The 26739-nt window shown below is 39.8% G+C and overlaps 1 protein-coding gene across 5 annotated transcripts in view; it reads right to left on the bottom strand.

The window, feature by feature from the left end:
• Positions 1-26739, bottom strand: part of NRXN1 (neurexin 1) — a 1562703-nt gene that overhangs the window by 113010 nt on the left and 1422954 nt on the right. For 3 of the 5 annotated variants that reach the window (XM_066595516.1, XM_066595517.1, XM_066595518.1), the window contains 2 exons: positions 14964-15053; positions 13388-13704 (listed from right to left, as the gene is read on the bottom strand). In XM_066595516.1, the coding sequence (XP_066451613.1) occupies positions 13388-13704; positions 14964-15053 (407 nt within the window). The remainder of the gene's footprint in view (positions 1-13387; positions 13705-14963; positions 15054-26739) is intronic. The other 2 variants (XM_066595519.1, XM_066595520.1) reach the window with 1 other exon arrangement.

The following is a 26739-nucleotide window of genomic DNA, read 5'->3' as shown; positions in this document are numbered from 1 at the left end:
CCGTGCAGAATTTCTGTGCAGCAAATCTGCCCTCAGCTGCTAATCCCGGGATTAGTCAGTCATGTGAGGAGAGAAAGCTGCAACGGAATCCCGGCCGCTGAACCGCAAAATGCCAAGGGTTTTGAAGCTGCGGCTCTCCAGCGGAAATCTCGTGGCTTTTCGGTGTGGCCAAGATGCAAGATTTCCGTGGGATTTCCCGTGGGAACCGAGCCTAATGGTGTTGTGGTGATAAATGTTAGATCCATGATGGCCTCATCTAATGATGAGTGAACATTTTAAAAGTTCAGTTCTGCCAGTTTGCCAAACTTTTGCAAAGTTTTGTTTGCAAAATTAGTTTGAACTGAACATGAAGTGGGGCATAACGCAGGCTAAGCGCCTTAAAAGCCATGTGTAACACTCCAACAATGTTATATAGAGCTTTTATGGCTCTTAAATGGTGCTATACAACAGTGTTCGGGACTACTATGGAGTAAACTGAATCAGTAGAACCCTGTTTAGGGTAGAACTTTGCTAAAAGCTTGGTTCGGGATTGTGCTGTTACCAAACTTTTAGCAAAGTTTGACCCAAAACAGGGTTCTACTGGTTTAGCTCAGTCAGGGCTAGTCTGAACACTAATATCGCCACCAAACGTTAGAAAGGGGTTACCCTGTTCCTTCTCGATGGTTCAGTTGGAGAGGAGTTGTAGTTTGTGGTGGATACCCATGTTTATGGCAGCTCTATCATAATGTAAGTGCAGAAAAAGAAGAGTAAACACTCAATGGTGATCGAAAGAGTACAACTCTCATGATGTAACATTTATCTTAAAGGGAATGTATCACATATTTATTTCTAAATTAAGACCAGCTAGTGGAACATATTCCATGTTTCTATCCGTTTTTATTTTCTGATTGCAGATGTTTCATTCTGTATTCTATATATGATTAAGGAGCGAAGGTAATTCCATTTAGAGATATGCTTTGCAGTGGTCTCATGTGCCATAGACACAATTAACAGGCCTTGACACATTGACTTCCATGGGAGAAAGCTGTAGGCATGCTCTGTGACCCGCGCAAAGATCATTTTACGGGGAAGGGTAGGAAATGAGCTGTGACCATCACCTATTGTGAATCCTGTTATCTACATATAGGTGTAACCTTTCATTGTCATCTTGCCTGTGATGAAAATGAGATGTTTCCTCTATGGAAAATGAAGTTTCAGAGTACTACTAGGCTTTTTGGTCAGCATAAGGGTTTATTCACATGAACGCATTTGCGCTATGTATAATGGGTGCAATATTTGCACTCACAATACCCATTGAATAGAACCCATTGATTTCAATGGCTCCGTCACATGTGCATTTTTTGCGCATGCATTTCGCCCATTTCGTCCATATGCACCAAGTAGCCCATATTAAATTTAATTGATTGAAGTAAAAAACAGCACGCTTCCGTTTTTTGTTTTTTTGTGTGTGCAAATCCAAAGGCGTGTGCATGCAAAAAAATACAGTAAAATATGCACAGACATGTGCAAAAACATAAATACGTAAATATGCTTATGCCTGTATGAAGCCAGCCTGAAGCTACAGGATTTTAGGCTCTTTGAAAAATATAGATAGTGACCTCAAAATTTAAAATATAACTAAAAAACAAAAATTCTTTAAAAATATTTACCATAAAAACTTGGTTATACAAAAGATTTTTTTCTCATGAAACATTTCTTTTAAATTATAAATATGAAAGGCTAGGGTATCCCTTTAGAGGGGTTATCCCTATCCCAAAATTGATTTTATCAACTATAGGTGATAAAAATATGACTGGTAGGAGTCTCAACACTAAGACCACCACTGATCCCGCGAATGGAGGTCTCATGTTCTCCTCTCTTGCTCCGTTTTGGCTCACTGAGGTCTCATGTTTTCCTCTCTTGCTCCATGTTGGCTCACTGAGGTCTCATGTTCTCCTCTCTTGCTCCGTGTTGGCTCACTGCGCCCCTTGCAGTGATGTAGATATTGAATGGAGCGATAGCTAAATATGCACGGTGCTGCTCCATCCACTATAATAGGGCTGATGGAAATGACCAAGTACAACCGCTCTGCTACCTTCAGCAATCCCACTGAAGACATGGGGACGTGGAACCACCATTCTCGGGATCAGTGAGGTTATCAGCAGTGAGACGCCCAACAATCAGACTAATATCAAGTATCTGGTGAATAAGTGATAAAAGTCAATTTTGGGAATACCGTGGATTTTGCCAGATATTGTCTTTTAATTTGAGAAGTTTCAATGATGATTATAATTGGATTTTCTGCAGTTATAGCATGTAATGTTTTTATGGCCAGAGCCTTTCGCTATTTCATGTCCCGTATGAATGGTGAAACTGCTTAGCATTTAATGAAATGTATGAAAGAAACTCATCCAGTTATCTTACTGACATGATAATCACAATCAGTTGTCTATCCAGGCAACCAATCATTAATTAGAAGCTGGACTAGAGAAATTAAATGAAGCAAGGGTTGTTTCACACACTGCTTTTTCTTTTTTAAAGCCACAATTTTTGGGGAGTTTTTAAAGCATTTTTTTTTTTTTATCCAAAGCCAAATGTGGATTAGGACTTGTTCAGGTGAGCTCTGTTTGCAGAGCACAGAACGCGCTTCTAATAGGAACCAGTAGGACATGTCCTACCTTGCTGCAGGCTTTCCATAGGCTCCTATGGGAGCCTTGAAAGCATGCAGTACGCACCACAGATTGTGTGAACGGGCTACTTCAAGTAGCTTGAAGTAGTCCATTTACGGAACCTTTACAGCAGCAATCTTTTCTCACGACTATAGTGCATGAAAACCGCGTTCATCTGAACGAGCCCTTAAAAAGGCATGGGAAATATAAAGGAAGGTTTTTTAATTTTCCTTCCCACTGTAAAGTTTCTGGCTTCCATTTAAAAAACTGCATCAAAAACTATGCTATTTTTCCTACACTTTGTGTAAAATCACACAAAGAATAACTACCGTATATACTTGAGCATAAGCCGACCCGAGTATAAGCTGAGGCACCTACTTTTAACGCCAAAAACTGGGAAAATTAGGTGCTTCGAGTATAAGCCTAGCTAGACTAGGTAAAAAAAACAAAAGGCAATACTCATCTTGCAGCCAGCGTCTGTGTCCTCCGCGAGATGGTCTCCCTGGTGGTGCGCCAGCCAATCGCAGCCGACACTTGATTAACCAATCACAGCCATTCAGGGATGTGAATGATTGAGCGCCGGCTATGATTGGCTGGCACCCGATCCAATCACAGCGCTTACTTGCTGAGAGCTGCCCCTGATTGGTCCATGCGCTGAGCCAATCAGAGGCAGCACTCACTCACCCATTCATGAATGGGTGAGTGAGAGCTGCCTCTGATTGGTGAGGGCTGTGACCAATCAGAGGCAGCTCATTCAGCAGGCGGGGATTTTAAATCCCCGGCTGCTGAATACTACTCATAACAGTTCAGGAGAACTGCCGGCCGGCCGCGGCTGAACTCCGTCTGCCGGGACAAGGTGAGTATATATTTTTTTTTTACTTTTTACACATTTCTGGATGAATTTCAGGGAAGGGCTTATATATTTAAGCCCTTCCCGAAAATTCATTGTGCGATCGCCGGCAGCCCATTGCTTTCAATGGAGCCGGCTGTATTGCCGGCTCCATTGAATTCAATGGGCAAACATCATTCTTCTCTGCCACAGCTGTTACAGCTGTGGCAGAGGAGAATGATCTTTATAGTATATGTTCTCAATGGGGTCGGCGCTGCTGCCGCCGGCCCCATTTAGCGCATATAGAGAAGAACAGGAATCGCAGATCGCAGATAGGCGCGATCTGCGATTTCTGTTCTATAATAAATCGGACGAACGCATAAAAAGCGCTCATGTGTCCGATACCATTGCAAAGCAATGGTTCTATAAAAACGGCCATCGCATGCGCATGCACAGATCGCACAGAAAATCACCCATGTGACCGAGGCCTTAATGTGTAGTAGTATGCTAACATTAATACATTTCGAAAAAAAATATTTTAGATGCAACAGAAAAAAATCTGCCATATTGTCATTACAATGGGTGGCACGGTATACATGGCTGTACCCTTGTATTAATCTATTTAGCTATCGTCTGCTCTACTACTAATAATAATAATAGTAATATGCCCCTTTGAGTACCAAGTTCCTGTCCCAAGGGCGTTGTGTGCTTTTATGATGTGCATACTAGCTGTGCATACTACTAGTAGGACATTCCCTGCCAGATTGGTCTCAACTGTGGAGCTAGGCTAAGTGTGCTTATCTAACCCTTGCTATGGTGAAGGAAGAAAAATGTTCATACAGGACTGGCTGTCGCCGAGGTCAGTAAGGACTGTGTCAAATGTTGCAGTCTATGGGCATACGTGGTATGGATTTATGGATTGCGGATCCACTGGACCAACTAACCAGGTACAGGGACTGTGGCCAGGAAAAGGGAGACTGACCCTTGGCTGCAGAAAGAATTGCAGATCCCTAATTACAAGCAAGGCAATCGCCCAGATAAGGGTGGCCCTCCGCTGGAACTACCCCTGATTAGTTAACAAATGTAGTGACTGGCAGCAGACAGAGCAGCACACAAATGCAGGAAAAAGCAAAAGCAAACCATAAATAGGAATAGGAACTGACATAAAACTGACAGAAAATAAACAAAAAGACAGATCAGATATGCAAGAAGCCTCAGACAGAACAGAAGGCCTGAAACAGACCCAACACAGAGAGGCTGACAAAACACAGATCAGACAGAACTCAGGCTGCAAACACAGAACTCAGAGAGCGGAGCAGAACTGAGACAGAACAGACGGAAGCAGGTGACCAAAGAAAGCAAAGTCTCAGAACCTAAGACACACCAATTCTGAGGCCACGGGGAAGTGCCACAGCTCAGCTTACATGGAGGAGTAAAGCCTAATTAGCCCACCCCCTATCCCCTAGAGGTGAGCTGAAAGCCAGAGAGTTGGTTAAGCCTCTCAGTGCTGGATGAAAGCAGACAGGAAGAGCAGGGGGACACTTGCAGCTGCCCAGAACCACATGAGTGTGGCAGACACAAGTAGTGACCTTACAATATGTTAACGAGTAGACTACAGGAATCAGAATCTATTGCAGGGCAACTAGCCAAAAAGACAAAGTCTTGACCTATAACATGCTCAATTTGACCAGCACTGAAAAGAAAAAGGTGTGTCGACATTGCTATACCCAGTGACGACAGGGTTGATGAAAAATAACAACAGAAATGACCAAATATGAAGATTTGAAGGTAAAATACAGCATCTCTGGTGCAAGCCAACAGTAATGGTCCCAGTGGTAATCATACTGGGTTCTGTGCCTAAAGACCTTGACTGTCCCTTGAAACAACTCAATATTGACAAAAGTAACATCTTCCTGTTACAAAAGGCCAGAGTGCTGGGCTCTGCATGCATCAACCTAGGTTCCTGGTTCCCAATGTGTTATATATGCAAACTTCCAAGCTGTGATCTCAGGCTTGTGTTGTCCTGCTTTTTGTGTATAATAATAATTACTAGAGATGAGCGAGCACGCTCGGTAAGGTGAGTTACTCGAGCGAGCCTCGCTCATCTCGAGTAACTGCCTTCTCCTCTGAGCGTGCTCGGGGAGCAGCGGGGGGCGGCGGGGCAGAGCATAGGGGAGTGGGGGGGGGGAGAGTGAGAGAGATGTCTCTCTCTCTCTTCCCCCCGCTACCCCCTGCCGCCCCCCTGAGCATGCTCAGAGGAGAAGGCAGCGACTCAAGATGAGCGAGGCTCGCTCGAGTAACTCACCTTACCGAGCGTGCTCGCTCATCTCTAATAATTACTATTCCTCTTAATAGTAATAATAGTAAAAATCTTATTTATATAGATTTATTTTTTAACCATCCATGTCCCAATGGAGACAATGCATGATCTTTTTTTTTTTGGAATATTTGGCTTAAAAATGTACACTCTAACTTTTCCGAATGTTTTCATGTAAATAAATAATGAAATGTACAATAAAAACGTAACAATAAACGTGGGAAATGGTATTCTGCATTACAAAAATTATAAAAATAAATAGCTACATGAAAAGGCATTGCAGACAGATTTCCTATTACTTTTTATTCTTTGTAATATAGTCTTTTATTTCCCATCATTAACATAGCAATAAATGTTTTTAGCAAAAATTATTCAGAGGACCTACCTTATATTTTATTCTTCTTGCTATAAAGCAAAAGCGATTTGGCTGCATAAAATATACGAATGAATATAACCAATTAAATGTTGTGAAAGAATGCAGGCAAAGATGTGAGCAATTATTATTATTGCTGCTTGTGCAAATCGGTTTTCGGAATACTTTCATCTTTATGGCTGCTATACTCCTGTATTTTTTTTTTTTTTATTGAATTGCAGATATTTAATGAGATCAGAAATATTTACTGTACATTGTTATAGATGAATTGACTATTAAGAAACATTCAGTGGCTTAAAAGAAAAAAAAATAAATTGAGCTCGTTGCATAGAAATTTATGCATTCGAGGAAACCAAAAAAAGTGAAATGCACAATGAGGAGTTGGAAAATATATCAGCTGTGGATATTTACATAACAAGGAAGCGTTACATTAACTCTAACCCTTTCATTTCAAAAGATATACATTAAAATGATACATATTTATAAACAGCTGGAACAGTATGTAGAGTACTTCATTAGTACAGAGCATGGATAGACAGATACATAGGTTCATAAATGGTTCATAACTGAAGAGCCATTGGTTATTTTGCATAGAGCAGAATCAACTATCTGAGAAATATTACAAATATGTTCATTCCGAATTATTAAAGAGATATTCCAAGACTTTAACTACTGGTGACAAATCCTCAGAATAGATCATCAATAGTTGACCGACGGGGACCCACTGCTCAGGAACATGTATGACGATGCCTGGCTTACTACAATAATCAGCTAATTGATGGAGATTAGAGATGAGCGAGTATACTCGCTAAAGGCAATTGCTCGAGTGAGCATTGGTTTTAGCGGGTACCTGCCCGCTCGAGACGAAAGGTTCGGGTGCAGGCGCAGAGGAGCGGTGAGTAGCGGCAGTCAGCAGGAGGGAGCGGGGGGAGAGAGGGAGAGAGAGATCCGTTCCGCCCCGCTCTCCCCCGCAGCTCCCTGCCCGCCGCCGGCACCCGAACCTTTTGTTTTGAGCGGGCAGGTACTCGCTAAAGGCAATGCTCGCTCGAGCAATTGCCTTTAGCGAGTATACTCGCTCATCTCTAGTGGAGGATAAATCATCACTAATAAAAGTCCTGGAAAAGCCCTTTAAAAAGATTGTCCCATCTAGTCAATTCTTGTCTATTCTTGCAATTGAGGTGTAAGGACATTATAGAGAGGGGTCTCGCGCCTGGGACTTCAATCTGTGACCTAGAAGGCAGAGTCACTGTAATTAGTGTCTGTAGTTTTGACCGATTCAGTTTCTCCATATACATGGATGTTTTTTCATATGAATTGCAACATGTAAAACTACAGGGCAATTGAGCACTGATCAACGAATTCCCAAAGCAGAATCATATATTTTCTCTGACTCTGGAAGCGCAATCCTCTACTCTCATAGTAAAGGAACAGTCTGTAAAGAGGCACACATTTCAATTCTCTTGCACTTACACTGACATAACTTGAAAATATTGCAAGCATAAGAATCTGAGCAACCTTCAGAAGGTACATATTATGATGGCTAGATGAGTAGGTCAGAGCATCTCCAAAATGTCAGTTCCTGTGGAGTGTTCCAAGTATTAAATTATTAGTACCTACCAAAAGTGATCCAAGGAAAGCAAACCATGAGTTGGTAACAGGGTCATGGGCACCTAAGGTTCATTAAGATGCGTGCACAGAAAATTCTATCCTAGGGTTGTCCAAATTCCAGTCCTCATGCTCCCTCAACATGTTCATGGTTGGAGGTTATCCTATAGAGAGGACACTGATAATGACTTCATCACCTGTGTAACACTATTGAAATCTTAAACCATAACCTGCTGGGGGGCATGAGGACTGGAGTTTGGGTCTAGCCCATCTGGTCAAATCTCACAATAAAGCTATTGTAGCACAAATTGCTGAAAAAAAATTAACGCTAGCTGTGAAAGACAAGTGTCAGAATACATTGTCAATTGTAGATTTCTATGTTTCTAATCACAGACCACTCAGAGTGCCCAACCTAGCTTAAGCATGGGTAATATTAAGAATCTATCTGTATTGCAGCCCACAGAGAGGGGCAAATTCATATGGAGCAGATACCTTTATTATAAGACCAGGGAGGCTGTGGAACTCTTTTCCTGATGACATGGTGATGGAAAACTCACTTAAAAAGTTCAAGAGGGCCTGGATGTATTTTTTCAGTATAACAATACTACAGGCTATAGTCACTAGATAAATTCAGAAGATGTGTTGATACAGGCATATGTTCTGATTGCCAAGTTTGGAGTTGGGAAGGATTTTTTTCCCCCTAAAGTGAGTAAAATTGGCTGTTACCTCATAGGTGTTTTTGCCTTTCTCTGGAAAAACATTACAAAATAATAGGTTGAACTAGATGGACATATGCCTTTTTTCAGTCTTACATACTGTGTTACCTTCCTCAGGATAGCAAAGAGGCATAAGGTCTGTGCTCCTTCCATAAGTATTTTCCCTAAATCAAAAACAAATCATGGAAGATCTGCTTAAATATTTCTCTTCTACAGAGTCCAAACCTCTGTAGACAAAATTGATACACACGTATGTGTCTACTAGAGTTGAGCGAACATACTCTGCCGAGCTTGATGCTCGTTCGAGTATTAGCGTACTCGATGGTGCTCGTTACTCGAACGAGCATCAAGTCGTGTTCAACACTGCCCCAGCTTTTGGCTCCTGCCCACTGTGACGTGCCTGTTTTGGCCCCTCCCCGCCACGACACAGCGCGCGTCATTGGCAAATTTTTCGTCTGGTAGGAGGAGAGAGAGAGAAAGAGAGATAGAGAGAGAGAGAGAGAGAGAGAGAGAGAATACGAACCAAGGAAAAAAAAAAAAGCTTGAGACCCGGCTTCCCACATACAAAAATTCTCGAGTCTCCCATTGTAGTCAATGGGGTTCGTTACTCGAGTAGAGCTCTTGAATTTTACGAAAAGCTCGACTCGAATAACGCGGAACCGAGTATTTGGGTGCTCGTTCATCTCTAGTGTCTACCACTTGACCTAGCTCTAATAATGTGAGTAAGATAAGTAACAGCTAAATACAATTTGTGCCCTTTGATGGAATCAAGGGTCACATCAAGCAATGTTGACCTACTACTGATCTGTGAGACTAGATAGACCAAGTAGGTAAACGGCATGCATGGTCAAAGTTAACACATTTCTGTAACCTGAAAAGCAAAATATTGGAAAAAGTCATGAGAAAATAAGATGTCGCAAAAAAAAATCAGATGTCTTTAACCTAATTCAATTGACTGAGTGTAGTATTGTAAAACAAGAAACATACTGTATATAGGTCACCTGGTACAGTCAAACCTACTGACTTCAAAGTGAAATTGGTTGTAAGTGACTGTATTGTGCTTTTTTAGACTTTCGCCTTTATTCTGTTTAGGTTGGAGGGCAAAAACCAAGGCTGTCGTGAGAATATTTTGATGAATCGTCTTCAAAGTCACTGCTTTAGTATAAACAGAAATACATCCTTCACCCACATTTTGCCCTCCAGAATTACCAACCATGCTTATGTTCCGCAGTTTAAAGTGAAGCCAATTTAATTCTGCTTGGCCAAAAATGTGTTTCCATTGTTCCAAAACATTCGATCACCCCAGGGTTTATTTCAATAGCTATTTAAGTGGCTCTGTGTTATCAGTGAAAGCTTGGTTTGATTGAGGAAAACAAAACATCATGGCAGGATTCTTTTTTTTTTTTTTTTGGTATTAAAGCAGTCATTTATAGAAACAGTATGTAACAAATGATGGCTAAGCAAGGACGAAGCCCGGTATCTGCCCTTTCATCTTAGCTTATAGAACTGGGTCACTAATTAATTCAAGACACAAAGTAAAAGATGCTACTCAAGCATAAACTGAACACATTGCGTGTTTCCAGGAACTAATGTCTAGTAGAGCCAATGACCGTAAATATGCCTTTAAATAGAAATACAAAGAATATAAAGACCCTCTATGACTTTTCACATTCATACTGATTGACTTTTCCCCCTTTCAATACTTGCTGAAAAACGTGAGACTTAAGCATTCGTGAGTACAAAATACACTAAAAAACATTGATCTATTGTCATATGTTAAACACATTAAACACAAGCAAAAAAGTGAGAGGATAACAAAGTTAATAGTACATAAAATGAGTTAACCAAAAACTCACCAACTTTGCTCTGCACTGGATTCCAGTAGTAAACCCAATTTAGAAATGGAAGAATACTGGATGGCATATCATGCGGTACATGTTTATGTATTTTCCACAAAAAAACATGTTATATACAAATACAAACAAGTACTGCAGCTTTAATATCATACATCAATACTAAATGATACCAGGCTAGTGGTTTGTTACATTCTTTAGTATCGAAAACAGGATGAGTCAAATAAAATGGTCTAAATGTAAGGGCTCAGCCACATGGGCGCCGATGCAGGATAAGACTGCTGCACTGCCGGTGTGGACGACTCTCCGCACCGGCCGGAAGATAGAATACATGGCCGGCAATGGAGCCGGTCATGCAGAGAGACGTCCACACCCGGCGGCCGTCCTATCGTGGCATCGAAGCCCGTGTGACTGAGCCCTAAAGCTGATTTCTTTATACATTAATTGACATACTACAACTAGAATGACGGAAAGTTTTTAATGCATCTTACAGATATTCGATGTGGGCAGCATTGATGACACAACAAATGTTAAGTCAGTAGTTCAGTTCTGCCCAGACATATATACGCTGTTCTCGATTCCGCTGCAATTTAGATGGGCTATTTTAGGTTGCCTGGTGTAACCAACAGCACTCAAATATCAGACAGGCCGAATGCATAGGGCCGGGTCGGATTCCGCATGCAGGATCCCACAGCGGAATCTGACCCGGTGCCCGGCCGGTGACCCCTGCATACCTGTCCGCAGTTGTCTCTTCTGTATCGTGGGTATTCTGGTTGGCAGGCTGGTGCACATGCGCAGTACAAAAAATCCTGTGCCGTCACTAGGCAATGACACGGATTCTGTGGCCCATCCGCAGTGTCAACTGTGGATGGGACTTCAATGGAAGCCGTCTGCGCATAATCTACGCTGGAATAGGACATACATAATTGATTTCTGCTCAAGGACATGAAAAAGCGATTTTCCATTGCATATCTATGGGCAGTATTTGCTGTGGAATCCGGAGGGGGATGCCCACACCGCATTCCGCAATGCAAATATGCCAGTATGCATTGGCTCTATGGTGCATTAAAAATTGAAGCGTTCCTCTATCTGATTTTGTCATTCCGCCAATTGTATGTCACTTCATGTATGAAGAAATTAGCTTTAGGCCGCCTGCACACAAACGGATTTGCATTACAGAATCCGCAGCAGGTGCTGCTCTGCAGATCCGCAGCTGAATGACAGCTGAGAGCTGCCCCTGATTGGTCCCTGCGCTGAGCCAATCAGAGGCAGCACTCACTCACCCATTCATGAATTCATGAATGGGTGAGTGAGAGCTGCCTCTGATTGGTGAGGCTGTGACCAATCAGAGGCAGCTCATTCAGCAGGCGGGGATTTTAAATCCCCGGCTGCTGAATACTACTCACAGCAGTTCAGGAGAACTGCCGGCCGGCCGCGGCTGAACTCCGTCTGCCAGGACAAGGTGAGTATATATATATTTTTTATTTTTACACATTTCTGGATGAATTTCAGGGAAGGGCTTATATTTTTAAGCCCTTCCCGAAAATTCATCCTGAGATCGCCCACAGCCCATTGCTTTCAATGGAGCCGGCTGTATTGCCGGCTCCATTGAATTCAATGCGCTGGACAGCTCCAGCCCGTTTCTAATGAAACGCGGCTAGGAGCAGATTTTTTGGGCGATTTTTCGGCCCCGATCACGCGATTTGCGGATGCGCATCCATCATGCGATCCGCAAATCGCGGCAAAAAACGCCCGTGTGACCGAGGCCTTAAAATCATGAATTCAAGCCTGTACCCTTTATTTATGTCCTATTCAAGATCCTATCCCATATCTTCAACTCACTTTTTGGGCTTGTTGATTCAAAGGCAAGGGGCCCTTGGGGTATAAATTTGAACCCAGAACTCGAGCCTGCTTATTTATCAAATTGTGCTCCTGCTGCTGAACTCTTGTTTGCTAGGCCTGTGATGACTGGGTGTTCTATACTGCTATTAAATTCTGTTTCATTTCCTAGCCTGATGATCTATCTGTAGCTGTTTTTGCTAGTTTCTCAATGTCTGTATTTAGTTTATTGCAAACTCAGCTGTATTGTGCCTGAATTATATATGCAGTTCTGCTGAATCTCCCTTCTGAACTCTGAACCTTTGTGTGCACTTGGAATTGCTTATTAAAGACTGAATTTTCTGTTTTGCACTTCAGATCTGTTATGCTGTTTGTCATAACTCTAAGCAATGACAGCCGTCACTCCAAGCTCCCTCCTCTATCATCTGGCTATGTGGCTGTGCCTGATCCATGACAGGTAGTGGGAAAGTCACTCAATAGGATATAGAATATTTCTTCATCCTATAGACAACAAACTGCCATAAAAGCTGAAAAATGGGCAGTTAATAAAGATGAGCGAGTACCAAAATGCTCGGGTGCTCGTTATTCGAGTAAAACTTTTCGTAATATTCAGGAGCTCTATTCGAGTAACAAGCCCCATTGAAGTTAATGGGAGACCCAAGCATTTTTGTATTTGACCCAGCCGGTGCTGAGCTTTTTTTTCTCTCTCTCTCTCTCTCTCTCTCTCTCTCTCTCTCTCTCTCTCTTTCTCTCAGCAAGCCACAAACTGCTGTGGATGTGTGGATGCTAGCACGTCACAGCAGGAAATGGTAATGCGGTGAGGGGTCAAAACGGGGAGGGGTTGAACTCGGATCGGTACTCGCTTGAGTAATGAGCACCATCGAGTATGCTAATACTCAAACGAGCATCAAGCTCGGACGAGCATGTTCGCTTAACTCTAGCAGTTAATAATATACTAAGCAGGCAATGATTATTCCACTATGTAATAATACCATATTAAGTAAGTCTAAAATGAACAAAAATGCTAATGAATTTCTAAGATTACGTAAATCTTCTGAAAACGGCTTGTAATATATATTTAGTTAACCATGGGGTGTCTATAATTTTTGTACTTTGTAACTTCATGTGGTATTAGAAATATTCAGGCTTTCAATTTAAATGTAGTTATAAGGAAAAAAATGAATAATAAAAATGTGACACTACTAACCTGACCAACCGGCTCCCTTGTAGGTGTTTTTGTTCTTCTGGTACTGGTGGCCAATGTAGTAGTGGTCTCCATAATAGAAGTGGACATTTCTGACTGCATGGCTGTGGCAGTTGACTCTGTAGTCATTGATGAAGGCACATCCCCAACAAGCCTCACATTTCCCTCAATCACGATATTGGCATCATTTTCAGCCGCCATATTCAGAACCTTTAAGCCATTATAGTAGAGGCCACTAAGCTGGCCTTGAAAAGGTTGTCCCCGATCCTTCCCACCGATTTTAATTGTTGCCTGGCTATTGAAGATTGTGAGCTGCCGTCCTGCAAAAAGAATATTACATACATACAAAATGTTGACTTTGAGCTCTGTATTTTTGGAAAAGATGAGTAACATTTTTTCATGAGATGAATGATGAATGCAATAAATTATAAGATAGAGGATTAACTCATAATTCATTGCTTTAAATGAGGTGACTGTGGAATGTAGGCTTTCTAATAAAGATTTACTAGCTCGAATGTGGTTTGATGCTAAAGGCCAATCAAAGGTTTGCATTTTTTCCTTATTGTAAAATTTACAAAAATTGTTCATCCAATTGTGTAAATTTGTTTGAAAATTTACATTGTGGTGATCAAATAATACTAAAAAGTAATTAGAACTAGAAATATGTCCCCTTTAATAATCTTGCAAAGGGAAAACAATTAAAAAATACCACCAGATATTGCCACAAAATGCAAATTGAATTCCAATTTGAGTATTTACCACCATAATATTAAATTCGATTAAAATTAGTTTGTTTCACCATAAGTTAAGAAAAATAAGCATGATTATGTTTCCAAGGTAGTGTATAAAATACTCTGATTGGCATTTAGCTGGACTAACAATTAAAATCGAGTCTTTTGGATGTAAAAGCGACTTCAGTAATGATACACATACTGATGGTGAAATTATGGCACAATTTTATTACACAAAGAAATCCTTAAAACATTGGCAGCATTATGAAATCACAAATACATTTTAAGCAGATTGTTCTCTGCATATGATTAGCATGCACACAATTTTAAGTTCTGTTTTAATTATGGTTTGTTCAAAAAATTCCTTGAAAGGATGCAAATGTTAAAGGGACTTCACTTGGATTGGCAATTCATCTTGCCCACTAGTTAGAATACCTGTAGTTTAAACCAAGATATTTTGTTCACGGCAGTAAGAAAAGGTAAGAATTCTGCACAGATTTTAGTTAATAATTTAGATGTGGGAACACGAAAAATATTCTATGAATAATTTAGAATGTTTGGTTAAAGTTATCTATGAGTGTCTTCATAGATCGAGTTAGTAGATTATATTTACAGTCCCTTTAACCTTAAGTTAACAGGGTACGATTATTAAATATCTGCATTCTAAACAGGTCAGAAAATTATTATACATTGTATGCAAGATACCACTATCTAAATTTTACTGTTTTAAATGTTTTTAATTTAGTTTTACTGAAAATTTATTTTAAGGTTTATTAGCGTTACAATGAAACACTACTTGGTTATGTTCAAATTATTTTTATTTGAAGTTTTAATCAATGTTTTTTTACCTTTGTCGAGTAGCCAATCATCAACTACTCGACCAAGTCGATATGGAATTCGCTGTCTAGCAATCGCCAGGCGTTCGTTATCATTGTTTCCTTTAAAGTTTAAAGAGACATTTCATTGGTTAAAATCTGTAAGGTCAAAGGTTAAAAGTTAATACTTAAAGCTTGAGCTATACAGTTGCCACATGACTTTTTGAAATTTGGATTTTTTAAAAAATTGTACCTAGAACATATCATGGTTCAGTCATTCCTTTATTTTATTTTAGCAAACAAAATTATTCCTATGTTAATTGAAAATTAGAAATCTGCACTTGATCTAGGTTATTAAAATTATGTTATAGACAGACCCAAAAAAAACATATTTAAAGCATCATAGAATGGCTTTACATGAAAGAAATTCGTTTTTTGGTATTTGTTATTATCTAGTTAAACATATTCATATGTAACATATTTAATTTAGCAAGATACATCCAAACTCTTAATCCAGGCTAATCATTTAAAAAGACTATGAATCAGAATACCATTGTGGATGTTATTAACAATGCATCCATGTAAGAAAGAAATGCCAAAAACTAATTTCTTCCTTGGAAAAAAAAAAAATTCTCATCCACAAGATTCAAAAAATCACATGGTACAAATGCATTGCGATCTATAGTAAATAGTAATAGAAGAGTATACTCATAAAACTATAATTCAGTCGGCATGGAAAAAGGATTGACAAAAGTTATTTCAGCCATGTTTAGGTATTGATCAAACTCAATCCAATTTCATCCTAATTAAGTTTTCATTACTGGTATATGAATTATTCTTCAGATTGTCATCTGATATCTTAAAGTCCTTCAACTATAAATTTAGGAATCATTTTGATAAACATTAGCAAAAGATAAATGGGAGAACGAAAACAATAAATTTCAAATAAATCTTACAAAACGTTCACATTTTCATTTGTTCAAGGGCATTTGGATAACAGCTTAATTCATCTCGTCAATGACCTTTGCCTGAGTCATCGTTGCCTTCAGCAGAATATAGCCCTATATCTGCTTTAGGGTGGATTCAGACGAGCGTATATCGGCTGGGTTTTCGCGCCCAGCCAATATACGTCGTCTCTCTCTGCAGGGGGGGAGCCTGGAAGAGCCAGGAGCAGTGCTCTGAGCTCCCGCCCCCTCTCTGCCTCCTCTCCGCCCCTCTGCACTATTTGCAATGGGGAGAGGCGGGGCAGGGGCGGGGCTAATTCTTGTAACTTAGCCCCACCTCCGACCCGCCTCTTTTCATTGCAAATAGTGCAGAGGGGCGGAGAGCGGGTGGAGAGGAGGCAGAGAGCAGGCGGGATCCCAGTATCCCAGTATCTTAGATGGCACATGATAGTTGGCAGGTCCCATTATAGATTTGGAATTAATGCTCAAAAATGTCCCCGCTCCAGTCAATAAATAGAATTGATCACTTGCATAATGAATCTACTCTGTTATTTTCTTGATTTCATTCATGATTGATGTGACCCAGAAATCGTAATTTAAAAATTGACATAAACAAGGAACTATCAATGTGTGTCTTCTGAATGATGTAATGATTAGGCACAGTCAATTGCTACTCAGGAAAGACCATCTGAAGATTTGAAAGACAAGGGAGGTAACATTAGTGGTGAAGGACATTACTTTCCTTACATACTTTATAGTTTATCCTCTTTTAATTAAATCCTTGCATGGAAGAAAACTTTGAAACACTTTTGAAAGAGCTATGCCCAACACGCTGTTCATACTGGAAGGTTACGGAATTGGCCTTTTGGCTGCCAATCATGATTTTAGATACAGTTCTTGCAATGTAACTTGGGAATAAATAACAACTTATGAGGATTATTCAATTAAGTTCCAAGTTTTAAAAGTCACTAATGGAAAAACAAAAGTATGTCTGACTTAAAAGCCCATACTTTAACTGTGAAAGTGACAGGGACACCTACAAAACAGTGCTTTAAAAAAAGGTCAGACACTTGTTGAAGGTTTTTAATGCTGATAATTGTATAAAGTGCATGAATGTTTTAGAACTTGGAGAAAAACATATTCAAAAATGGAATCTTTAAAAGTCTACATAATATAGGAAAATCATTTATACACAGGGTGCAGTCAAAAAGACTGATCCAGGGCCATTGAAATAACAATAGCCTACTTGAATAGAAAGGCATGGATGTCTTACATGATGGTATGGTGCACAAGCCCCTGTGGGCCTCAGAACAGGAATTTCAATTTAGTCTTGTGGTCAGAGGCATAACTTGAAGCTTCTGGGCCCCAATGCAAAACCTGTAACAGGGCCCCCAACTATAATGCTTTATTCATAGTACTGGGCTCCCTATATGGAGAAGAGAGGCCTTATGGCCCCCTAAGGCTCCGGGGCCTGGGTGCAACCAAACCCCCTGCATCCCCTATAGTTACGCCCCTGCTTGTGGTCCTTGTAAGATATATAGAGAAAAAGGCAATTGCAAAGTTGAAGACTAGCATGTGAGATGCAGAAATCTGCTTTCTGTGCCTCTCTAATGGGCCATTTACACGGGACGATTATCGCTCAAAAAATGAACAAATTTGAGCAATAATTGTGCAGGGTAAATACACAAAAATCCCTCCCTCTTCATCCACAGGTTGTTAAGCTAACTTTTCTGAGTGAGAAGCCCATGATCCAGGGCTGAAGTCTTTCAGTGTAAACACTCTGCATGAACGCTGACAACTTTAGAGGTGACATCGGCACTCATCCAGTCATTTACCCAACTGTTGGACTATGTACATGGGCCATAAGCCACATGAAATTAAATTTATGTCCCAGGGCCCTCTGGAGCTCGTGTACCATACCATTATGTAGCACATTAATGCCTTCCTATTCAAGTATGCTATTGTTATTTCAATATAGGACACCAATATTGAGTTATAGCGTTGGGTCAGTCTTTTTGACTAAACCCTGTATAGCAAACTTGTTCTTAAAAAAGTTTAAAAGTTGTGTGAAGTTTCATTTTTTTTATATATTTTTGTAGTGATCAGAGCTCTGTTTTTCTGATGCTGCTCTCCAAAGCCTTTGCATGGACTTCAATTTCAATTATAACATTTTGGCTGCTTGCAGTCATTATTAGATGGAGTTTAGGAGCTTACTGCATGCCAGTTTACACTGAACTAAAACATAACACAGTATGCGGTAAGCTCCTGCACTTCCTCTAGTGGTGGTTAAAAGCAATCAGAATGTTATGATGGAAATCAATAGCCGCGCAGAGAGTTTGAACATCTTTACCAGAAAAATGAAGCACCAACTGCTGTCAAACTGTATTATAAAAACTAATCAACACCAATTTTTGGACCTTAAAATATGGGTTTGAAAGGGGGATATTGATTAATTCTGTTACCAGTGTCATGGAGTTTGACTCAGATCTGAGCTCTGAGTCATAAGGTGCACCGCGCCAACCTCCCCCTGCCCGCAGCATGCAGAGTGACAGCTCCCTCCAAATACACAAAAGGAGAGAGATCTGCCAGTCTGCATGACACAGGCAAGGAGAAGCTGGTTCAGCACTTTATGATCCCAGTGACAGAATCTGTTTAATGTATTGATGCTTTTATTGCTGTCATTGACTGTTCTCCTGTTAAGGTGGCACCAGTTTGACCAGTATACTGGGATGTACCTATAGCATGTGTGTAGCCAACCTCGATAGCAAAGTAACCTGAGAAAATCTGTATTGCAGAAAGAGAAATACAATAGAAAGACAACATAAATATATGAAGAGATACAAATTGTACAATACGTTAAAAGATACATAATGGGATTAACCTTTCATGGCAGTTCTTTATGACACAGAAGAAATATGTAAGTTGATACAAGTCATATAGTGTGTAATTAACAACGATCCAAAAGGGAGAAAGACGTCGATGTGTGTTTAATATGTAACATATAGATGTATTGTATAAAGGTGTGTTCACACATAGATGATTTGATGTGGATTTTGTTAGGAATTTTACCCTTTCAATTGAGTTCTATTCGAAGTGGTGAAATCTGCTGTGGATTTACACCAAAATCTGCTACACAATCTGGAGCAAATCAGGTATGTGTCAATGCACCATAATACCCATACTGTGAGCTTGATGGAGGACCTGACTTCATCACCTTGGGATAGGTTTGACTCCTTTGTTTCTGCCCAGACTGCATGGATCCTACAGTAATTCTGCAAGAATATAGGACCTCTTGGTCTGGGAATGTAATAATGCCAAGATACTCATAACATCACTCCATGGCAGTGTATGATTCCTTTCACTTAGATTACCACCTATCCCCTTTCTCCCCCCCCCCCCCCCCATTGTGCATCCTTATTTTCGAGTATTTAACAATCTAGCTGAATCCCCAGCTTAAATTTTGATTCACAACATGCAAGTCCCTACCAGGATGTTATAACTTAAAGTGCCACTCTGGTAAAAATAATTTTATAGTCACTATTTACTTAGTCATCCAGTACATATATAGATCAGCTAGTATTAGCTTCATTAGTTTCTTTCTATCTGAAAATCCCTAAAGCCCTTCTCTTTAGTTGGGTCATGTGATCTCATTGGGATCACCTGATAAGTGCTTGGCTTTGTACTTTCTCAATAGGTCATTATTTCAGACACCAGAAACTGTTGTATGATAAAACTGAATGAACTGTACCACACAGGCACTTCAAAATGGAGGGACAAAATCTTCTATTAGAGTTCCTGCTAATGAATAGAGGCTACTACCACACAGTTAAAATTAAGTAGATAATAGTTAATTCTCCCTGACTTTATACTTACATTCTTTACCTTATTTAGGTGAATAATATAGAAGGTAAGGATAATAACAGTGTCCCCTCAGCAGGCAGAGATGGTACTGGCTCTACTGGCCATTAGATGATATGCTTACACATCATGGGATTGCTAGCACAGCAGAGAGCAAGAGAAAGCAGGGAGAAATCTAAAAATTAAGATGATGCCTGATACAGTAAGTATCAAACAGAGCGCTTCACTGCAGGGCGGGGTAGTGATGGAAAATGTGTTTTTGTTAGAGTAGTCCTTTAAAAACTTTTTCAGTATTTGCTTTTTCTCAGTATCTCTGTTAAATACTGGTCAACAAAGTCAACTCTGCCTCGTTCACAAGTTATTCCGAAAATTGTTTTAAAGCAAATAAGTAGAAATCAAAAACATATAATCAATAAATCAATTAATCAGCCTGCAAAGTGATCATTCTTAAAACACCCATCGTTTTACCATATGTCCAAACTAATAAATGTTTCTAGTGCTTGTAGAATCCAATTACCAACACTTTACATTTAGCTTTGTTAAGGCAGATGGTCTCTTTCCTTATATTTTATGTGATTCTTCACCATAATTTTTTACATTTAACAAAGACTAAAACATGGTGCCCCAACTGTTGTTTTATCTCGTCTTTATATATCAATTAGGTGTAGTTATAAACAGATAGTCCCCTTTATCTAGAATCCCAAATCCACAAAACATCTTAAAAGCTTTTATTTGTTTTAGAAAACATGAGTAAGAGAAGGAATTAAAGAGTCGAAGAGTGGAATACAATTTTCAAGTATTGTTTGAACGCATCTGTCTTCCCGGATTAACATGGATTTACTTGCAGAATTAAACCTAATAAACTATATCTTTCAATGGGATCTTGTTTTGTATTATATTACCCATCAAATAAATGTACTCCAGTAAAATGGGAACAGGCAATACAATATACAAAATGAAACTATCTGCCCGCGATCATCTTCCATCTAAAATATTTGCCGTGATATTCGATGGTACAAAAGTTTTAAGTGCTAGGTATTTGCCAATATACATGCTTGTCACTACTGATATAAAAGTGAACGAATGATGAGCATAAAGCTTAATTGAAGACATCTATTTGTTGTCAAGAAGAAATCATCTCAGCGGTGGGAATGTGATGAGGTGAGAATAAAACACAGGTCAAAGTTTTGTCGGGAATTACGTTTGTGACATTGCCTACTTTGGCGGAATCGTAAGCAGCTCATTGTCTTATTTCAGTACTTGAGGCTATAAGAAAAAAAAAGAAAATTGAAAAACCATAAAAGATTTTAGATTGTACGTGTAAAGGAGCCCAGAGTAAATCATTTCATGTTTTTAATCATTTGGGACTGAGGCAAAAATAATAAAATAGTGTAAAGAATTATTAAAAATTGTTGGGTATATTTCATCGGGAATTGCATTTGTGAAATTGCTTATTTTGTCCGAATTGTAAACAGCTCATTGTCTCCAGAATGTTAAGTAAAGGAAATAATAATAGTAATCCTGAAAGATTTTATTTTGTAGGTGTAAAGATGCTTAGAATATATGATATCCTGTTTTTTTTAATAATTGAGGATTGCACCAAAAATAATTATAATATTTAAAGAATTGGTAAAAATGTTGTTAGCGGGCAATGGGCTGTTGGTCAAACTTAAATAGATTTTCTGAGTTATTGTTTTTATATAGTTTTGGGCCCTCATGTACAAAATTGTATAAAATTAATACATTCACCGTGTTGCCAAACCACCGCTTTAAGGACCTGCTTCACAGCTTCTGATAAGTGACGTTGCCCAGCCAGAAGCCCTGCTGACATCTCATAAACCTGACATGTGGGATTCTAATGTAGAAGCCCCAAAGCAGGTTTATAGGATGTCATTGATGACATCCCTGCCAAGCCTCCTACTGGTTTCAGAAGCCACATGGGTAAATAACCCATCTGACTGCTGCTGCCGATGTAAATAGAAGATCAAATTAGTAGTGAGCAACAGCGGGGGAGCAACATACAGCTGGGAGTCAGTATTGTGGCTTCTTTTTTAATAGGGCCTCGTGTGGTGCAGAGTGCATAGGTGACAGAAATGCAGTCCTAAGCTCTCACTCAGGACCTGAAGGTTGCGAGTTCAATCCCTGCATGGTTCAGGTTGCCGGCTCAAGGTCAACTCAGCTTTCCATTCTTCCAAAGTCAGTAAAATGAGTACCCATCTTGGTGGGTGGTAATAAATAATTTACTTGAAAGTGTTGCAGAATAAGTTTATTTATTCTATTTTTTTTATTTTAATACATTATGTGTTTTCTCTACTGCCACCAATGTTTGGAGTGTTCAGAAAACTCCTTTAATTGAAACCTTTCAATTATGTTCAGATCACTCTGTAATAACCATGACATCAAACAACCAATGCAATGTTAACTTTCTTTTACAGTATGTCCCCTTAATAATTAAAGGAGATGTCCCGCGCCGAAACGGGTTTTTTTTTTTTTTTAAACCCCCCCCCGTTCGGCGCGAGACAACCCCGATGCAGGGGTTAAAAAACCCACCCGCACAGCGCTTACCTGAATCCCGGCGGTCCGGCGTCTTCATACTCACCTGCTGAAGATGGCCGCCGGGATCCTCTGTCTTCATGGACCGCAGGGCTTCTGTGCGGTCCATTGCCGATTCCAGCCTCCTGATTGGCTGGAATCGGCACGTGACGGGGCGGAGCTACACGGAGCTACACGGAGCCCCATAGAGAAGAGGAGAAGACCCGGACTGCGCAAGCGCGGCTAATTTGGCCATCGGAGGGCGAAAATTAGTCGGCACCATGGAGACGAGGACGCCAGCAACGGAGCAGGTAAGTATAAAACTTTTTATAACTTCTGTATGGCTCATAATTAATGCACAATGTACATTACAAAGTGCATTAATATGGCCATACAGAAGTGTATAGACCCACTTGCTGCCTCGGGACAACCCCTTTAAGAGCTTTTCTGACAATTAGAATTTTAGAGGCTCCACGTTACTAAAACTTTGTATTATACCGTGAAACCTCTTGAGATGACCACCTAAAATTGCATTCAAAAGAGATCTTCTAGGTGGTTGATTTTCTCAAATAAAAGGTGCAAGCATAATAGATGAACAGAAAACGTGTCACAGGAAATCGGGTCTGGAGAAGGGGATAGTCTTCACAAAGAGATGGTCTTTCGGAGACATTGTACTGTACTTACAAGCTTAAAATTCTGCTCCATTCCCCAGTGCTCTAACATTTACATCATTGTTAGCATGATATGTCCTCCATTGTACCATTAGGTGATGTGATTATGGTGGACATTTGCTACAATCCATAGTGACATAATGTCCCACAGTAGTGATTTGTTGTTTGATATGAGGTTTTTATGCATGACTTGTCATTGGCTTCAGATTATAAAAATCAGAGTGATACGACTAAAAGTAATTTTCCAACTGAGGAAAGGAACAGAAATTTAAGAGCTAGAGTACTGTAAGTTTAACCCGTTCTGACCAAGCACTGTAAATATGTGCACTTGGTCCTGGGCTTTAAACCCCCACCATCATAAATGTATGGCATGGGTTTACAACACCTGCTCCTGCAATCTAGTAGGAGCAGTTGGGGTGTTTAACTGTCAGAGACTGACGAGGACCGAGAAGAGAAGACAGAAACATTTTCTAATCACTTCTGGCTTCTCTTTTCAAGCCTACATAGCTTTCAATGAGCACTATGTAGTGAATAGAAGGAACTGCAGTGCTGTTTCCTCAATTGGACCCAGTGATAATATGATCACCAGCGATACCCAGCATGTCAGAGCTGCTGGGACTTAGCAGACCAGCTCCGCCCTACCAATGACTATTGTCACCATAGGGGGATATTTTCCCTTGTAACTAGGGCTCCTATGGATGCCCCAGTTAGAGTGAAAAAGTGTAAGATAAGAAAAAAAAATAAAATGAATGTCTGTCACTGTCTCATATGACAGTATGGGAGACATATATGTCACAAACAAATATAAAAATACATATAAAAAATAAGTAAAAAAATATAGAATAAAATGAAAATATACATGAAAAAAACGTACCTCCCATGCGAACCTAAACAGCCACCAGAGCCACCCTGTAATCCAAGGCTCTGCAAGTTAGGTAAGTTAAGGTTTAGTCACAATGATTAAAATAAAATGGGGAACCCATTCTTATATTTTATTTTAATGTCAACAAATTAATTTTAAAATAAAAATAATATATAAATTAAAAAAAAATCTCTTTGTACACATTACCTTTAAGTAAAAAATACATTAAAAAACAGCCATACAAGTCTCGAGAGAGAAGAAATATAGCAAAAATAATTTTGGCAGCCCACCGAAAAGAAACAGGGCCATAAAAATATCATGCATCTAAACATCAGAAGAATCCAGTCCTTTAGAACCAAAACACACTGGCTACTAATGGGTTAAAAACAAATTCTATTTTATTATTGGGAATTTTTTATCTGTGTACCTATCCTCAAAGTATTAAAAGGTGATTATTTTAAAAACTTCGGATATATAGACCCCACTACATTGAGATTTAGGGTTTCTTTTGTAAAAAAAACTGTTGAGCTAGAGGAGCCATTAAGTTTATAACTGCTTTGATTTTCAACAATGTGGAACAAGTCCGTGAAGCACATGTCTATCTTGAGGACTATAAAATATGTACCATTTTTGACAGCTGAGTAAATTGCTTGGCTGCAAAGACCAATAGTTTATTATTGTTCTCAAATCCGGTTCCCATAATTGAATCACTACACAATTGTGCTATTGTGTTAGACAAAAACAAAAGGCGCATCAATTGTCTGACTATAATATGTGTGTTCAGACTGGAGAAGCATTGTCAATCTTCAGTTATTCAAACAGTTTCTTCAAGACTGTTCCCTTCACAGTAAACCAATAACGCAAACTGATATAGGAATGCCACTAAAGGCGAAAAAAGGTCAAACTGCTGGATTGAATCTTTTTGTATGACTGACAAAAGCAGTCAATCAACTTTATCATACCCTATTATTGGAAGGTCAGGAAGAAAACTTGACACAGTCTGTGAATTCTCTGGGTTCTCCAATAACCAGTTTCTTTCGTTTCAAAATTTATTGCACTCCTTCACTAAAATACATTTTAGTTTTCATCATAAAACGGTTGTATATGAAACAACCAAGACGAAAGTTGATTGACATAAAATAATACAGTCTTTTCTTTTTCATTTTTCATCAGCCTAACACATAATATAAGCTTTAAACACATAAATACCAAATCTAGTCAAAAAGACTGATCCGGTGATATATCTCAATACAAGTGTCCTATAGTGAAATAACATATGCAAACTTGAATAAGAAGGCATGTATGTGCTCAACAGTGGTTTGGCACACTAGCTCCTATGGGCCCCAGAACCTGAGTTCCAATTTTTCAATTTTGTGTTGTGGCCCCTATAAGAGAGAATATGAAACCCAATTGGGAAGTTGAAAAATAGCATGTAAGAAGCAAAAATCTGCTTTACGAGTATCTCTAATCCCGTGGGAACGTTGCTATTAAGGATGAGCGAGTATACTCGCTAAGGCACTACTCGTTCGAGTAATGTGCTTTAGACGAGTATCTCCCTGCTCGTCCATAAAGATTCGGGGACTGCCGCGGCTGACAGGTGAGTTGCGGCGGCGAGCAGGGGAGAGCAGACGGGAGAGAGATCTCCCCTCCGTCCCCCCCCCCCCCGCTCTCTCCCGCAGCTCCCCGCCCCACGGCGGCCACCGAATCTTTAAGGACGAGCAGGGAGATACTCGTCTAAGGCACATTACTTGAACGAGTAGTGCCTTAGCGAGTATACTCACTCATCCTTAGTTGCTATGACTGAAGTAAGGAAAGCATACTCAAAGTGACCTCCTCCTGCTATGATAGGGGCAGGTCATCCAGGAAGTCATCCACTACCATCTGCAGAAGATTTAGATAACGATCCACAGTGAGAGTCCATGGAATGAACACAGATCCAACAAGTCGAACATGCCAAATTCCAACCGACACATTCACTCTGAAATCTGCATTGTCTTCTGATTGCATTGTTCTTATGCTAGTGATTGCTTTGCGCATGAACTGAATCAGCACTTCACTAATACAGTCCTGCAATGATAGCATCTGAATGGCTCCATGCCACTTTTCAACTTTGCAATTGGGTATTACCCTCTATCTCTTAGGGGTGCAACACAAAATTGGAATCATGTTCCAGGGCCCACATGGTGCACCATGCCATCGTGTAGTGCATCCATGCTTTGCTATTTAAGTACGCTACCGTTATTTCTATATAGGACACCAGTATTGAGATATAGTGTTGGATCAGTTTTTTTTATTACACCCTGCATACAGTACATCTACTGTAATTGGAAGCTTTTAATCAATATTATACAGTATTACAGTACATCAAGTACGCTGTTGAAATAAATATTGAAGTTATGATAAGTATGGTGGCTCTGTTCTTGAGCAACTGCCCAACAATGTAACTTTTAAAATGATGTATATAAAAAGTCTACATGCCCCATTAAAATGCATGTTTTCTCCTATTTAAAAATGAATAATTAAAGATGAATAATTTCAGATTTCCATCTTCAATGTGACCCATTAAATATACAACTCCATTGAAACACAAATGAAAATATTTTATGTTGAAAAAATAAAAATAACAAAACTAAATAAGGGTGAATTCACACAAGTATGTTTATGTGCATACAATTGTGCGCACAAAACGTGCGCCTATTAGAACCATTGGTTCCCTATGGTGTGTTCACATGTCCGTGTTTTACCAGCGTGCAAACACCAGCGTACCTACAAAACATAGTACATGCATGCACCATAGGTCCATGATGCGTGTCAATATTCCCCAGCAGGGAGTCCCCTTGTCACTGAACACTGTGACAGCACTATCACAGTGATCAGTGCCAAGAGGACTCCCCGCGGGGAGTAAAGAATCCCCTGCCACAGCTGTCACAGCTGTGGCACAG

The sequence above is a fragment of the Eleutherodactylus coqui genome, chromosome 3 (genome assembly GCF_035609145.1).
Source record: "Eleutherodactylus coqui strain aEleCoq1 chromosome 3, aEleCoq1.hap1, whole genome shotgun sequence".
NCBI lineage: Eukaryota > Metazoa > Chordata > Amphibia > Anura > Eleutherodactylidae > Eleutherodactylus > Eleutherodactylus coqui.
This window is presented reverse-complemented; position numbering and strand designations above follow the sequence as displayed.